At 43.8% G+C, this 17,510-nt stretch overlaps 1 protein-coding gene across 2 annotated transcripts in view; it reads left to right on the top strand.

Moving 5' to 3' along the window:
* The first annotated feature begins 714 nt into the window (after positions 1-714).
* Positions 715-17,510, top strand: part of PAPSS1 (3'-phosphoadenosine 5'-phosphosulfate synthase 1) — a 116,466-nt gene continuing 99,670 nt past the window's right edge. Inside the window, exon 1 of one of the 2 annotated variants that reach the window (XM_069743725.1) lies at positions 715-910. In XM_069743725.1, the coding sequence (XP_069599826.1) occupies positions 851-910 (60 nt within the window). In that variant the 5' untranslated portion in view covers positions 715-850. The remainder of the gene's footprint in view (positions 911-17,510) is intronic. The other variant, XM_069743729.1, reaches the window with a different exon arrangement.

Here is a 17,510-nt window from a genome sequence, read left to right as displayed (position 1 = left end):
GATCCTTTTTTTATGTTCTCAAATAAAAGGGAGGTGGTGATTTATGATTTGTTACTTCTATTTTTTCACTTACTGTGTGGTTCTGTGAAAGGACTAGAACCTTTAAGTGAACGCGCCAAAAGCAGGACAGAAGAATAAGTGACGGGTTACAGAAACCGGCAACACAAAATCATTGTTTTACAACTAATTTTTTTTTAAGCTCGCAAATGAGTTTTATCCTGTAATTCATCTTGGGTTTGTCATCGTCATAATCACATTGACCTTGGGAAGAATCTTACACGGTCTATGCTACAGACCTCAGGAAACATGAGATCTCACACAACTAGTCTCGCTCAGTGCAAGGTTGGAAACATAAGAAAATAAGACTTTGTAAAGAAGGGAGGGTAAAAAAATAACGAAAAAGCAAAAACAAAAAATTGCAGCTCTTGACAGGGTTAATATCGCTCACGACTGATTTCACAACTATCCAAGCTTTCCTGACTAGAATTAGTGTATTGGAAACATGAATGTGACTGGAAAGGGACGGTAACTGCTCCTAGTCAGTGACAGCAAGCAGCGGCCTGCCCGGGACAGGGGAGCATGGACCCCGGGGGGCTCTGCTCAGTCTCCCACCCTCTCTGCAGTGACTACTCCGGAGCGGAGCACTTCCTGCAGCCGGCGACCTCAGCCTGTCGTCTCAGAATTGCCTCATTTCCTAGGCGTTGCGCAGGCGCACTGCGGCTGCTCGCTAGCTGAGCTCAGGCACGACTGTGGGGGCGGAATATCCGCAGACACGCCCCTGTCCTCGCGTATCGCTAGTGCCCGCATCCTGCTGCCGGTACCTGGCGCGGCCTGAAGACGCCCGAGCACCATGGAGATATCTGAGAACAGGAGCAAGAAGGTGAAGCTGAGCAGCAAGCTGCAGAACTGGGTGAGTGGCGGCCACGGACGGGGCTATTTCCCCCGTAGTTTGGCGCGGAGGACTCTGGGTGTCTGGTCACTTGTCCTGTTCCTTCATGTATGGAGTGCGGCGGCGGAAGACCAGCCAGGGTTACCGGGAGGAGAGATGAGCCTCATTCATTGGCAGTGCCCATTTCCAGACCACTCATGTATTGTGCCAGGTTCCCTGTGGCATTGGCTGATGTACACCTGGGGACATAACTTATACAGCCTCATTTATTGGCAGTGCCCAGTGACGTGGCATTGGCTGATATATACCCGCGGGCAGTACACATGCAGTGCCCACGTCCAGACCACTGATATGTCTTATGCCAGGTTCTGAATCCCCATGGTACTGGCTTGTATAGTACGTAGATTGTTATAACCGCCTGTCTGATAGTGGATTTATTTATTTTTTAAATAAAAAGCGGTGCGACAGGTAAAATCTTCTTAGGAACCTATTAACAGAATGGGTTCACACTGCGTTAGTGTGACCCGTTTAACGGACTACGTTACACCGCGGCATAATGCGGTGTAACGTAGACCGTTAACACCGCCATTGAATGCAATGTCGGATGCATCGCTAGCGCACACCCACAATGGGCGTGCGCTAGCGATGTGCCGTCATTGAGTGACGGACCCGAGACGCGGGCTGCAGCGTTTCCGGGTCCGTCACTGCTAGCGCAGATGGAGCTAGCAGATGCTCTATCTGCGCTAGCGCTGTGCAAACGTCGGCACTTGTGTTAGTGCAGTCCGTTTAACGGATGTGTTGAACGGAGTGCAAGTGTGAACTTATAAGGGCTGCGCGTATGAACATCGGACAGATGTGTTCCTCCTCAGGCCAGGCCTGTATGTGATCAGCACAGCAGGCAGGTTAGGAAGGGAGAGGCACACACTGGCGTCATGGGGTCAGTGCAAATAGGGAAGTGAGACCCTGTAAATCACACATTAGATGACTCCGAACAACATGGCGTATGACCTAATGTAGGAATAACAAGGATGGCTTCGTACAGTTGTCTGGAGTTTCCAGTAATCTGCACCCTGAGGGTTTGTGCACACGGTCAGTAAACGCAGCGGGTTGGACGCTGTGTACTTATGCAGCGTCCAGATGTTACAGCATAGTGGATGGGATTTTAAGAAATTCCATGCCCGTTATGTGTCCTTAGACGCCGGTGGCTTACTCATGGAGACCAACATGCGGCGTTTCTCCTCAAGATAAATTTCACCCATACAATGTATAGGACGCAGTGAATCCAAACGGTTCATTGAACACATGCGGAATAACCTGCGTTCAATAGACGGCAGCGCTTTGGACGCAGTAAACATGTGCTGCGTCACAAGCGCTGCCAGTTCCGCATTGTGTGCACCTACCCTGACAGTGCTGCGGATGATCTCCTATTACTGTGTCTCTAGGCTCGTTCATACATCAGTCCGATGTCTACATGGATACAGTTGGTTTCATCACTTTTCTGATCTTGCACCACTGCTTGGTGTTATTACTCTTGTCACACTGTTGTTAATGAAATTGTATATTCTAAGGTGATAACTGGTGGGTAGTAGTGCAAACACTCGGGCAGATCCCTGAAAACATGACCTGTGGGGTCCGTGAGGACTGGAGTTTGGGAAACAATGTGCTACACTGATGCTTGCAGACACACAAATATTACACATTCTGACCCATTAGTCCAGGGCACCTGCTGCCATTTTTTTGCTTTTGGCTGTAATTCTTCCGTGAAGACCACTTCTTGCCATATTTTGAATAGTACATGGGTGCTACTGGTTCCCCTTAGTTACTGATAGGGCTGCTGGACATCTTCCGATATTTAAGGGTAGTAAAGCATGACGTGGTTTTAATTTACTGTACTAAGTTTCGTTGGCAAACTACTGTGTGTCTCGTCCACAATGTTACCCATGCCTTTTAAAGTACATTTTTGTTTTTGACATCTTTGCTTGGGAGAGACCTTGCTGATGCAGTATAACAATCTTGTGGTTTGTTGTGTGCTCAGTCTTGCCATGGTGTTTGACATGTGACATGAATCTGTCTTCCACAGCCTCACCCTTGTAGCAGAATTTTGCTGTTCCTCACCCAGTTTTAGGTCTCGTACACAGCTGTTTAAGTTAGTTGTTTCAACCTACATATGAAAATGATGATCAGTATCATCTGTTTGATATCGGTTACTCATACACCTTATTATAACCCTACGTTTGTGCAAGTGCTCCTTGGAGAATTGATGGTGTTTTGCCTGTTTTTAAGTCAAGGGATGGTCACTCCAAATATTGAATTGATTTTAGACCATTCCCTCTGGTATACAACACCGTTCAGGTCCTCTTATGGGTGACGTCACTGGTTTTCACATTCTGTGGATCACCCTATGCTTTGTGTGAGCCGCGAGACGCTTTTACCATGTAAGTAGAGAGTCTGAAGAGTGGTGATGCCAATCAGAAGAGGACCTTGACAGCTCTGAATCCCGGAGAAGGTGGTGAGGAGTGAATATTTTACCCCACTGACAATATATTTACACATATACACACACTTACCGTATATACTCACGTATAAGCCAAGTTTTTCAGCACATTTTTTTTGTGCTTATACACGAGTCATTGTCCCAGAAGATGGCGGGAGAGGGAGAGCAGCTGAGCAGCGGGTCACAGGAGGCAGGAGCCGGCTGCACGGGTACCTGCTCTTTAAGGTAATGAATATTCACCTCTCTCCATTCCTATAGGCGTGAAGAGAGGTGAATATTCATTACCTTAACCCCTTAACCCCCAAGGGTGGTTTGCACGTTAATGACCGGGCCAATTTTTACAATTCTGACCACTGTCCCTTTATGAGGTTATAACTCCGGAACACTTCAACGGATCCCGGTGATTCTGACATTGTTTTCTCGTGACATATTGTACTTCATGATAGTGGTAACATTTCTTTGATATTACCTGCGTTTATTTGTGAAAAAATGGAAATTTGGCGAAAATTTTGAAAATTTTGCAATTTTCCAACTTTTAATTTTTATGCCCTTAAATCACAGATATGTCACACAAAATACTTAATAAGTAACATTTCCCACATGTCTACTTTACATCAGCACAATTTTGGAACCAACATTTTTTTTGTTAGGGATCTAAGGGTTAAAGGGAACCTGTCACCCCGAAATTCGCGGGTGAGGTAAGCCCACCGGCATCAGGGGCTTATCTACAGCATTCTGTAATGCTGTAGATAAGCCCCCGATGTTACCTGAAAGAGGAGAAAAAGACGTTATATTATACTCACCCAGGGGCGGTCCCGCTGCTGGTCAGGTCAAACGGGCGTCTCCGGTCCGCTCCGGCGCCTCCCATCTTCATTCCATGACGTCCTCTTCTGATCTTCAGCCACGGCTCCAGCGCAGGGGTACTTTGTCTGCCCTGTTGAGGGCAGAGAAAGTACTGCAGTGCGCAGGCCCTCTGACCTTTCCGGCGCCTGCGCAGTGCAGTACTATCCTCTGCCCTCAACAGGGCAGAGCAAAGTACGCCTGCGCCGGAGCCGTGGCTGAAGATCAGAAGAGGACGTCATGGAATGAAGATGGGAGGCGCCGCAGCGGACCGGAGACGCCCGTTTGACCTGACCAGCAGCGGGACCGCCCCTGGGTGAGTATAATCTAACGTCTTTTTCTCCTCTTTCAGGTAACATCGGGGGCTTATCTACAGCATTACAGAATGCTGTAGATAAGCCCCTGATGCCGGTGGGCTTACCTCACCCGCGATTTTCGGGGTGACAGGTTCCCTTTAAAAGTTGACCAGCAATTTCTCATTTTTACAACACAATTTTTTTTTAGGGACCACATCACATTTGAAGTCACTTTGAGGGGTCTATATGATAGAAAATACCCAAGTGTGGCACCATTCTAAAAACTGCACCCCTCAAGGTACTCAAAACCACATTCAAGAAGTTTATTAACCCTTCAGGTGTTTCACAGGAATTTTTGAAATGTTTCAAAAAAATGAACATTTATCTTTTTTCACGAAAAAATTTAATTCAGCTCCAATCTGTTTTCTTTTACCAAAGGTAACAGGAGAAATTGGACCCCAAAAGTTGTTGTACAATTTGTCGTGAGTACGCTGATACCCCATATGTGGCCGTAAACCACTGTTTGGGCGCATGACAGAGCTCAGAAGGGAAGGAGCGCCATTTGACTTTTCAATGCAAAATTGACTGGAATTGAGATGGGACGCCATGTTTAGTTTGGAGAGCCCTGATGTGCCTAAACATTGAAACCCCCCACAAGTGACACCATTTTGGAAAGTAGACCCCCTAAGGAACTTATCTAGATGTGTGGTGAGCACTTTGACCCACCGAGTGCTTCACAGAAGTTTATAATGCAGAGCCGTAAAAATAAAAAATCATATTTTTTCACTAAAATGATATTTCGCCCCCAGTTTTCTATTTTCCTAAGGGTGACAGAAGAAATTGGACCCCAAAAGTTGTTCAATATGTCCTGAGTACGCTGATACCCCATATGTGGGGATAAACCACTGTTTGGGCGCATTGGCAGAGCACGGAAGGGAAGGAGCACCATTTGACTTTTCAATGCAAAATTGAATGGAATTCAGATAGGACGCCATGTCGCGTTTGGAGAGCCACTGATGTGCCTAAACATTGAAACCCCCCACAAGTGACACCATTTTGGAAAGAAGACCCCCTTAAGAAACTTATCTAGATGTGTTGTGAGAACTTTGAACCTCCAAGTGTTTCACTGCAGTTTATAACGCAGAGCCGTGAAAATAAAAAATGTTTTTTTTTTCACAAAAATTATTTTTTAGCCCCCAGTTTTGTATTTTCCCAAGGCTAACGGGAGAAATTGGACGCCAAAAGTTGTTGTCCAATTTGTCCTGAGTACGCTGATATCCCATATGTTGGGGTAAACCCGTGTTTGGGCGCATGGGAGAGCTCGGAAGGGAAGGAGCACTGTTTTACTTTTTCAACGCAGAATTGGCTGGAATTGAGATCGGCGGCCATGTCGCGTTAGGAGAGCCCCTGATGTGCCTAAACAGTGGAAACCCCCCAATTCTAGCTGAAACCCAAACACACCGCTAACCCTAATCCCAACCATAACCCTAACCACACCCCTAACCCCCAACACGCCCCTAATCCAAACCCTAACTGTAGCCCCAACCCTAACTGTAGCCCCAACTCTAACTGTAGACTGGAAATAAATACATTTTTTTAATTTTATTATTTTTCCCTAACTAAGGGGGTGATGAAGGGGGGTTTGATTTACGGTACTTTTATAGCGGGTTTTTTAGCGGATTTTTATAATTGGCAGCTGTCACACACTAAGGCTACGTTCACATTAGCGTTGCGCGCCGGTGCGTCGGCGACGCAATGCGCGACGCACCAAAAACGCGCGCAAAAATGCTGCGTTTTGCGACGCGTGCGGCGTTTTTTGACAAAAATCGGACGCACGAAAAATGCAACTTGTTGCATTTTCGTGCGTCCGACGCTAGCGTCGAAAACGACGCACATGTCGAAAAACGCTAACAAAACGCACGCGTCCCCTATGTTAAACATAGGGGCGCGTCACCGCTGCGTCACCGACGCAACAGCGACGCACATTAGCGTAACGCTAATGTGAACGTAGCCTAAAAGACGCTTTTTATTGTAAAAAATTGTTTTTGCGTTTCTACATTTTGAGAGCTATAATTTTTCCATACTTTGGTCCACAGAGTCATGTGAGGTCTTGTTTTTTGCGGGACAAGTTGACGTTTGTATTGGTACCATTTTCGGGCATGTGACATTTTTTGATTGCTTTTTATTCCGATTTTTGTGAGGCAGAATGACCAAAAACCAGCTATTCATGAATTTCTTTTGGGGGAGGCTTGTATACCGTTCCACATTTGGTAAAATTGATAAAGCGGTTTTATTCTTTGGGTCAGTACGATTACAGCGATACATCATTTATATCATTTTTTTATGTTTTGGCACTTTTATACAATAAAAACTTTATGTAAAAAAATAATTATTTTTGCACCTCTTTATTCTGAGGATTATAACTTTTTTATTTTTTCGCTGCTGATGCTGTATGGTGGCTCGTTTTTTGCAGGACAAGATGACGTTTTCAGCGGTTCCCATGGTTATTTATATTCGTCTTTTTGATCGCGTGTTATTCCACTTTTCGTTTTAAAATGGCGGGCGCATGCGCAGTGCACCCGCCATCTGTTGCCATCTGCTGGCCGGCAGGAGAAGAGCAGTTGGGGCTAAAATTAGGGCTAGGGTTGGGGCTAAATTTAGGGTTAGGGTTGGGGCTAAATTTAGGGTTAGGGTTGGGGCTAAATTTAGGGTTAGGCTTCTTTCACACTTGCGTCGGTACGGGGCCGTCGCAATGCGTCGGCCCGACATACCGACGCACGTTGTGAAAATTGTGCACAACGTGGGCAGCGGATGTAGTTTTTCAACGCATCCGCTGCCCAATCTTATGTCCTGGGGAGGAGGGGGCGGAGATACGGCCACGCATGCGCGGTCAGAAATGGCGGACGCGACGTACAAAAAAAGTTACATTGAACTTTTTTTGTGCCGACGGTCCGCCAAAACACAACTTATCCAGTGCACGATGGACGCGACGTGTGGCCATCCGTCACGATCCGTCGGCAATACAAGTCTATGGGCAAAAAACGCATCCTGCGGGCACATTTGCAGGATCAGTTTTTTGTCCAAAACGACGGATTGCGACGGATGCCAAACGACGCAAGTGTGAAAGTAGCCTTAGGGTTGGGGCTAAAGTTAGGGTTAGGGTTAGAGTTGGGATTAGGGTTTGGATTAGGGTTGGCATTAGGGTTAGGGATGGCATTAGGGTTACGCTTGGGATTAGGGTTAGGTTTGAGGTTAGGGTTGAGATTAGGATTAGGGGTGTGTTGGATTTAGGGTTTTGATTAGGGTTATGGTTAGGGTTGACATTAGGGTTGTTTTGGGGTAAGGGTTGTGATTATCGTTGGGGTTAGTGATTAGGATTATGGATCGGGTTGGGATTAGGGTTAGGGGTGTGTTGGGGTTAGGGTTGGAGCCAGAATTGGGGGGTTTCCACTGTTTAGGTACATCAGGGGGTCTCCAAACACGACAGCCAATTTTGCGCTGAAAATGTCAAATGGTGCTCCCTCCCTTCTGAGCTCTGCCGTGCGCCCAAACTGTGGGTTACCCCCACATATGGGGCATCAGCGTACTCGGGATAAATTGGACAACAACTTTTGAGGTCCAATTTCTCCTGGTACCCTTGTGAAAATAAAAACTTGGGGGCTACAAAATCTTTTTTGTGGAAAAAAAAAAAATATTTTTTATTTTTATGACTGCATTCTAAACTTCTGTGAAGCACTTGGGCATTCAAAGTTCTCACCACACATCTAGATAAGTTCCTTGGGGGGTCTAGTTTCCAAAATGGGGTCACTTTTGGAGGGTTTCTACTGTTTAGGTACATCGGGGGCTCTGCAAACGCAACATAACGCCAGCAGACCATTCTATCAAAGTCTGCATTCCAAAACGGCGCTCCTTCCTTCCGAGCTCTGCCGTGCGCCCAAACAGTGGTTTACCCCCACATATGGGGTACCAGCATACTCGGGACAAATTGGACAACAACTTTTGAGGTCCAAGTTCTCCTGTTACCCTTGTGAAAATAAAAATTTGGGGGCAAAAAGATCATTTTTGTAGAAAAAATGCGATTTTTTTTTTTTTTTTTTTTTTTTTTTTTTTTTTTTTTTTCACGGCTCAACGTTATAAACTTCTGTGAAGCACATGGGGGTTCAGAGTGCTCACCACACATCTAGATAAATTCCTTAAGGGGTCTAGTTTCAAAAATGGTGTCACTTGTGGGGGGTTTCCACTGTTTAGGCACATCAGGGGCTCTCCAAACGCGACATGGCGTCCAATCTCAATTCCTGCCAATTCTACATTGAAAAAGTAAAACGGCGCTCTTTCACTTCCAAGCTATGCGGTGCGCCCAAACAGGGGTTTACCCTCACATATGGGGGTATCGACAAATTCAGGAGAAATCGCACAACTTTTGTGGTCTAATTTCTCCTGTTACCCTTGTGAAAATAGGAATTTGTGGGCGAAAAGATCATTTTTGTGTAAACAAATGCGATTTTTTTATTTTCACGGCTCTACGTTATAAACTTCTGTGAAGCTCTTGGGGGTTCAAAGTGCTCACCACACATCTAGATAAGTTCCTTAAGGGGTCTAGTTTCCAAAATGTGGTCACTTGTGGGGCGTTTCCACTGTTTAGGCACATCAGGGGCTCTCTAAACGTGACATGGTGTCCGATCTCAATTCCAGCCAATTCTGCATTGAAAAAGTCAAACGGCGCTCCTTCACTTCCAAGTTCTGCGGTGCGCCCAAACAGTGGTTTACCCCCACATACCCCCACATATGGGGTATTGGCGTATTCAGGAGAAATTGCATAACAAAATTTATGGTTACATTTCTGTTTTTACACTTGTGAAAATAAAAAAAATGGTTCTGAATTAAAATGTTTGCAAAAAATAGTTAAATGTTCATTTTTTCCTTCCACGTTGTTTCAGTTCCTGTGAAGCACGTAAAGGGTTAATAAACTTCTTGAATGTGGTTTTGAGAATCTTGAGGGGTGTAGTTTTTAGGGTATGTGCACACGTCAGGTTTTTTTCCTGACAAAATCCTGAGAATTCTGCCAGAAATTCGCGTTTTTTTTCGCGCGGATTTCTTGCGGAATTTGCGCGTTTTTTGCGTGGATTTTTTGCGGATTTTTTGCGTTTTTTTTTTTTTTCCTGAATGTCATTTTTGCTATGGAATCCGCAAAAAATCCGCAAAAAAGAATGAGCATGTCCGTTCTTTTTGCAGAATGCGTTTTTTTTGCGGAAAAAAACACTAACATCTGCACAAAAAATGCGGAATGCATTCTAAAAGATAGGATGCATAATGTTAGCGTTTTTTTACCAGATTTATAGCGTTTTTATTGCGAAATTCCGCAAAAAAAACGCTAAAAATCCGAACGTGTGCACATACCCTGAGAATGGTGTCACACTTTATTTTCTATCATATAGACCCCTCAAAATGACTTCAAATATGATGTGGTCCCTAAAAAAAATGATGTTGTAAAAATGAGAAATTGCTGGTCAACTTTTAACCCTTATAACTCCCTAACAAAAAAAAAATTTTGTTTCCAAAATTGTGCTGATGTAAATTAGACATGTGGGAAATGTTATTTATTAACTATTTTTCGTGACATATCTCTCTAATTTAAGGGCATAAAAATACAAAGTTTGCAAAATTTTAAAAATTTTCGCCATATTTCCGTTTTTTTCATAAATAATCGCAAGTAATATCGAAGAAATGTTACCACTAACATGAAGTACAATATGTCACGAAAAAACAATCTCAGAATCAGCGGGATCCGTTGAAGTGTTCCAGAGTTATAACCTCATAAAGTGACAGTGGTCAGAATTGTAAAAGTTGGCTCTGTCATTAAGTACCAAATTGGCTCTGTCACTAAGGGGTTAAACTAGGAGCAGTTTACAAACTTGGGTCTGGACATAAAAGAAGGACTGAAGAGTGCAGAATGAAACTGCAATTTCAGTTAACTAAAGGTGATCAGTAAGGGTATGTGCACACGTCAGGATTTTTTCCTGACAAAATCCGGAGAATTCTGCCAGAAATCCGCGTGCTTTTTTCGCGCGGATTTCTTGCGGAATTTGCGCTTTTTTGCGCGGATTTTTTGCGGAATTTTTGCGGATTTTTCCGGAATGTCCATTTTGATAGGAAATCCGCAAAAAGATAGAGCATGTCCGGATTTTTTGCGGTATGCGCTTTTTTTGCGGAAAAAAACGCTAACATATGCACAAAAAATGTGGAATGCATTCTAAATGATAGGATGTATAATGTTAGCGTTTTTTTAGCGGATTTATAGCGTTTTTATGGCAAAATTCCGCAAAAAAAAAAACGCTAAAAATCCGGACGTGTGCACATACCCTTACACTTGGAACTTCATTTATTTTTCCGTGTCAGACATGTCACTTGTCACTTTTTTTAATTGTAAGGTTCTGCCATACCTTTGTGCCTGTTTGTCTGTTTCTAGTGAAGGTAATAAATTGTCATAGTGATTTCTTGTTTGTTTATGAGGCAGGTGACCTTGAACATTTTAAGGTGGAGATGTAATGGTGCAGACCATGTTCCTTGTTCTTTTCTTGTGGTTCTCTTATAGATAATTTATACATTTGGCGTTTCTTTATGAACAACCATTCCATTCATGAGTCATGAATAATAAATCTGTGAAATTGTTGGGAAAAGTTCAATGCATTTGTGGGCATGACCTAGTAAGTTCATTGTGTAGTTGGCAATTGTTTTACTTTTTTCACAGTTGGATGGGTTGGCTTCTGATGATTTTTTTTATTTTGTTCTTGGCATATTTATATTCTATTGTTTGCTACATGGAAAACTGATTTACAAATACTTGTTCATGCAAAGATATCACCTTATGATAAGGCTTAGCGCATCTTTTGGAACAAAAAATAATATAAGACCCTCACCCTATGTTATTTTCAGGGAAACACACTATTAGCAGAACTATAAAGCTCATCACATGTTCTGCTGTAACACATTCTTGTACATGGATATCACTGTCTTTAAGCATAGAGGTTGAAAAGGCATTTAAACAAAATTGTAGCTCAGTGTGCGCCATGATTGTGAAACCTGCTCTAAAAGCAGCCGATGGTGGGGGTGATGATTTTGCAAGATTTTTTATTGTAGCTTGTCAGAAGCTGAGAGAGGAAGTGAAGTGAGCAGATAAATGCTTTATAGAAATCAATATGCTGGCTATTATGATATGAGTTAATTTATCACCTGGTTAACAGCTAGCTCTACACTATGAAAGATAAAAGTTCTCATTTCACGAGAAGTACAGTAGACAGAAAAAGCAAGTCAATTGCAAACTTTCTTATTTTCATTCTAACTAAACAAAGCAATTTAATAACTAAAGAATACCCTTTTAAGGCTCAAAAGAACCATGATATAAGTGGGTGTTGTGAAGGATGACATCAGAGAGATCACACACAATCCCTTCACTGCTACCACATGTCACAAACGCGCACCTCACCACCCCACCTGATGTCACTATTACGTCAGCAAGATCACATGGTGTGGTCTCCTCACTTGCACCAATGTGACGTTTTACACCCCCTGGGGACATGTAAGGTCAGCTTGGCGCAGTTTTACGTACACACCCTCTGCTCACACAGGTCTAAAGAGGTTCCGGATGTGGCCCACACAGTCACTGACATGGCTCCACACTCGCTCACAACCCTGACAGGCTGAGATGTCCCCTTTCACTAGCACCAATTAAAGATAGCGCTGCCAGCCCGGTAGAACTGCTACCAGTTCCTCATTAGATATAAGCCTGGTCCATTAACAGGATTATACTGGGCTAGAAACCAGCCCCATTAGCATGGAAACTTAAACCAAAAAAATTGATGTATAGATTTTTGGATTGAGATAAGAGCAGCCCAAGGTTAAATTATATATTTAACCCCTTTCTGCCAGCTGACGGAATAGTATGTCAGCTGGCAGATCCCCTGCTTTGAGGTGGGCTCCAGCGGTGAGCCCACCTCAAAGCCGCGACATGTCAGCTGTTTGCACGCACATGTCAGCTGTACAAATGAGCGCGAGTGGAATCGCGATCCGCCCGCGCCCATTAACTAGTTAAATGCCGCCGTCAAATGCTGACAGCGGCATTTAACTAGCGCTCCCGGCCGCGCGGCCTGGAGTGCTCGCACCGCTATCCTCCGTCACATGATCGGGGGTCATCAGTGCATCGCCATATCAACCAGAGGTCTCCTTGAGACCTCTATGGTTGTTGATGACCGATTGCTTTGAGCGCCACCCTGTGGTCGGCGTTCAAAGCACACCTGCATTTCTGCTACATAGAGGTGATCTGTGCTTCACATCTATGTAGCAGAGCCGATCGTGTAGTGCATGCTTCTAGCCCCCTATGGAGGCTATTGAAGCATGCCAAAATAAAAAAAAAAGTGTTTAAAAATATAAAAAAAATAAAAAATATATAAAAGTTCAAATCACCCCCTTTCACCCCAAAATAAAACAATAAAAAAAAAAAAAAAATCAAACCTACACATATTTGGTATTTCCGCGTTCAGAATCGCCCGATCTATCAATAAAAACAAAGGATTCACCTGATCGCTAAATGGCGTAGTGAGAAAAAAAATCAAAACGCCAAAATTACGTTTTTTTGGTCGCCGCGACATTGTATTAAAATGCAATAACGGGCGATCAAAAGAACGTATCTGCACCAAAATGGTATCATTAAAAACGCCAGCTCGGCACGCAAAAAATAAGCCCTCACCCGACCCAAGATCACAAAAATTGGAGACGCTACAGGTATCGAAAAATGGCGCAATTTATTTATTTTTTTTATTTTTTTTAGCAAAGTTTGGAATTTTTTTTTACCCCTTAGATAAAAGAGAACCCATACATGTTTGGTGTCTATGAACTCGTAATGACCTGGAGAATCCTAATGGCAGGTTAGTTTTAGTGAACCTAGCAAAAAAGCCAAACAAAAAACAAGTGTGAGATTGCACTTTTTTTGCAATTTCATCGCTCTTGGAATTTTTTTCCCGTTTTTTGTTACATGGCATGGTAAAACCAATGGTATCGTTCAAAAGTACATCTCGTCCCGCAAAAAATAAGCCCTCACATGGCCATATTGACGGAAAAATTAAAAAGTTATAGGTCTGGAAAGGAAGGGAGCGAAAAACAAAAACGAAAAAAAGCTCCGGGGGTGAAGGGGTACGATACGATACGATACACTTTATTGATCCCGTGGGAAATTATGGTATCACAGCAGCACGACTTAAATCATAAAAATCATAAAGGAATTACATAGTTGACATGACAGTTTGTTGACAGAAGAACATTATACATTATACATTAGAATAGGACATACACAACGAGTGAACTGAAATGTAGAGAAATAAGTAGACTTTCACCTTGGTGGTTTAACCCTAATGTTATTATTGTACATTCCCATGGCAGTTGGCACAAACGATTTCCTATATTTTTCCTTCTTACACCTCAGAAGTATTAGCCGGTTACTGAAGGTGCTCTTCTGTCTCATGAATAGCTCATATAATGGATGTGCATTATTGTTCATAATCGCCATACACTTTCTCAGAGTTCTTTTCTCCACTACCTCCCCAAAAGAGTCCAGATTACAGCCGACAGCAGAACTTGCCTTCTTGATAATCTTATTCAGCTTATTAGCATCAGAGGTTTAATTGCCTTAAGGGCACACTCGACAATACACTATATACATGATGCTTACACGTGTAAAATGGGCAGATACGCAAATACAGCTAGTGGTAGGATAAAAGATATAAGCAGAATATCTGTCAGTTACCCTTAAGGCCCCTTCACATTTAGCGACGCTGCAGCGATACCGACAACGATCCGGATCGCTGCAGCGTCGCTGTTTGGTCGCTGGAGAGCTGTCACACAGACCGCTCTCCAGTGACCAACGATGCCGGTAACCAGGGTAAACATCGGGTAACTAAGCGCAGGGCCGCGCTTAGTAACCCGATGTTTACCCTGGTTACCATGCTAAAAGTAAAAAAAAAACAAACAGTACATACTTACCTACAGCTGTCTGTCCTCCAGCGCTGCGCTCTGCTTCTCTGCTCTCCTCCTGTACTGTCTGTGAGCCGGAAAGCAGAGCGGTGACGTCACCGCTCTGCTTTCCGGCTCACAGCCAGTACAGGAGGAGAGCAGAGCGCAGCGCTGGAGGACAGACAGCTGTAGGTAAGTATGTACTGTTTGTTTTTTTTTACTTTTAGCATGGTAACCAGGGTAAACATCGGGTTACTAAGTGCGGCCCTGCGCTTAGTTACCCGATGTTTACCCTGGTTACCAGTGAAGACATCGCTGGATCGGCGTCACACGCCGATCCAGCGATGTCTCCAGGGAGTCCAGCGACGAAATAAAGTTCTGGACTTTATTCAGCGACCAACGATCTCCCAGCAGGGGCCTGATCGTTGGTCGCTGTCACACATAACGATTTCATTAACGATATCGTTGCTACGTCACAAATAGCAACGATATCGTTAACAATATCGTTATGTGTGAAGGTACCTTTAGTCCCTTCTCAAAACGTTACTAGGTGCAGCCCCCACTTACAAAGTGAACTGCATGTATAAAAAAGAGAGCAACCACAAGTCCTTACACTAGCCTTATTCCCCTTTTAGTTAAGGCTAAGGGGTGATCTTATTTTAATGTATAAATATATGAGGGGACAGTACAAAGACCTCTCTGATGATCTTTTTCATCATAGACCTGAGACAGGGACAAGGGGGCATCCTCTACGTCTGGAGGAAAGAAGGTTTAAGCATAACAGATGCAGATTCTTTACTGTAAGAGCAGTGAGACTATGGAACTCTCTGCCGTATGATGTTGTAATGAGTGATTCATTACTTAAATTTAATAGGGGATTGGATACCTTTCTTGAAAAGTATAATGTTACAGGTTATATATATTAGATTCCTTGATAGGGCGTTGATCCAGGGAACTAGTCTGATTGGGAGTTGGGAAGGAATTTTTTCCCCAATGTGGAGCTTACTCTTTGCGACATGGAGTTTTTTTGCCTTCCTCTGGATCAACATGTTAGGGCATGTTAGGTTAGGCTATCGGTTGAACTAGATGGACTTAAAGTCTTCCTTCAACCTTAAAGGGAACCTGTCACCCCCAAAATCGATGGTGAGGTAAGCTCACCGTCATCAGGGGCTTATCTACAGCATTCTGTAATGCTGTAGATAAGCCGCTGATGTTACCTGAAAGAGGAGAAAAAGACGTTAGATTATACTCACCCAGGGGCGGTCCCACTGCGGTCTGGTCAAATAGGTGTCTCAGGTCCGCTCCGGCGCCTCCCATCTTCATTCCATGACGTCCTCTTCTGGTCTTCACGCCGCGGCTCTGGCGCAGGCGTACTTTGCCCTGTTGAGGGCAGAGGAAAGTACTGCAGTGCGCAGGCGCCGGAAAGGTCAAAGAGACCCGGCGCCTGCGCACTGCAGTACTGCTCTGCCCTCAACAGGGCAGACAAAGTACGCCTGCGCCGGAGCCGCGGCGTGAAGATCAGAAGAGGACGTCATGGAATGAAGATGGGAGGCGCCGGAGCGGACCTGAGACGCCCATCGGAGCGGGACCGCCCCTGGGTGAGTATAATCAAACCTCTTTTTTTCCTCTTTCAGGTTACATCGGGGGCTTATCTACAGCATTACAGAATGCTGTAGATAAGCCCCTGATGAAGGTGAGCTTATCTCGCCATCGGTTTTGGGGGGTGACAGGTTCCCTTTAATTACTATGTTACTATGTCATTCCCCTCCTGCCCTGTGGGCTGAACCTAAACCCACTCCCCTTGCTTCTGCAGCTAAAAAACTCCAAAACCTATGAAAGCTCGGACCTAGGGAGGCTGTTTTTGCACCATCAGTTTTGGATGGGCCCCTGCTACGCGTTAAGACTAGTGTTGAGCGATACCTTCCGATATCCATAAGTATCGGTATCGGATTGTATTGGCCGATACTCAAAAAATATCGGATATCGCTGTTACAGAACCCCCCAGCACCAAGAATGTTATGCAGTATATGTATGTATAATAGTTTCCATGTGAAATGCATCAGTCCACAGGCTGCACCCCTGGACAAGATATTCTCGTTCTGACCTCCCCCCACCTTTGTAATTCCCACAGTAAATAGCGGCAGGCTCCGGCCCCCTGCGGCTATTGTAATGTATGTCTGGCCTGGTCTGGTCTGTTTTCCTATTGGCCGGCCTTGTGTATCTGTGTTATATATTCTGTGTGCTGTAAATAAAGGGTGTTCTTAGACTGGAAATATGTGGAGAAGCAGGCAGCTTTTATATGCTCTCATGTAATCAAGAGATTCCTGCCAGCGTCATTCATTCAGAATCTAGCAAAAGCCAGAGTGGACCTTCTGAAACACGGGGTGGTACTGAAAGAGGTACCCCAGCTTGGTAGACCCTGTTACAATCGCCGATACAGATACCCGATACCAATGCAAGTCAATGGGACCAAAATATCGGAATTAAAATAAACCCTTTGTTTCCTTGTAGGTTAATTCTACATGAAGGAAAACAACTAAGAATAATGTAGGATGCATTGGGGGAGGTGGAGGAGACATTAAAGGCATAGAGGTTTAGCCCAATCAACTGGAATAGCAGGAATTAATTTTTTTTTTTTAAGACGTTCGGAGTTACAAAGCTATTGACTATGTTATGATTTTTTATATTTAGTCAGATATTTATGTTTCACTACTTCCATGCTGTTCACCTTTTTAACTTCTCCCACACTTTCTTCTTCATCATCCTCAGCAGCATCATCTTTTCCATCAACTTCTCCTTCACCTTATTAATCTTCTTCTTCTTCACCTTTTTCATATTATTATTTTTTTTACATTCTTCATATTCTTTTTATTCAACTATTATTCTTCTTCATAATCAACTTCTTCATCTTCTTCATAATCTTCTTCATCATATTCTTATTTATGACAGCCAGGCCTTCCTTTAGTTATCTATAAAAGTTTAAAGATTA

This window comes from Ranitomeya imitator, chromosome 1, assembly GCF_032444005.1.
Source record: "Ranitomeya imitator isolate aRanImi1 chromosome 1, aRanImi1.pri, whole genome shotgun sequence".
Lineage (NCBI taxonomy): Eukaryota > Metazoa > Chordata > Amphibia > Anura > Dendrobatidae > Ranitomeya > Ranitomeya imitator.
The sequence above is the reverse complement of the archived record's forward strand: the minus strand, read 5'-3'. Positions and strand labels throughout refer to the sequence as shown.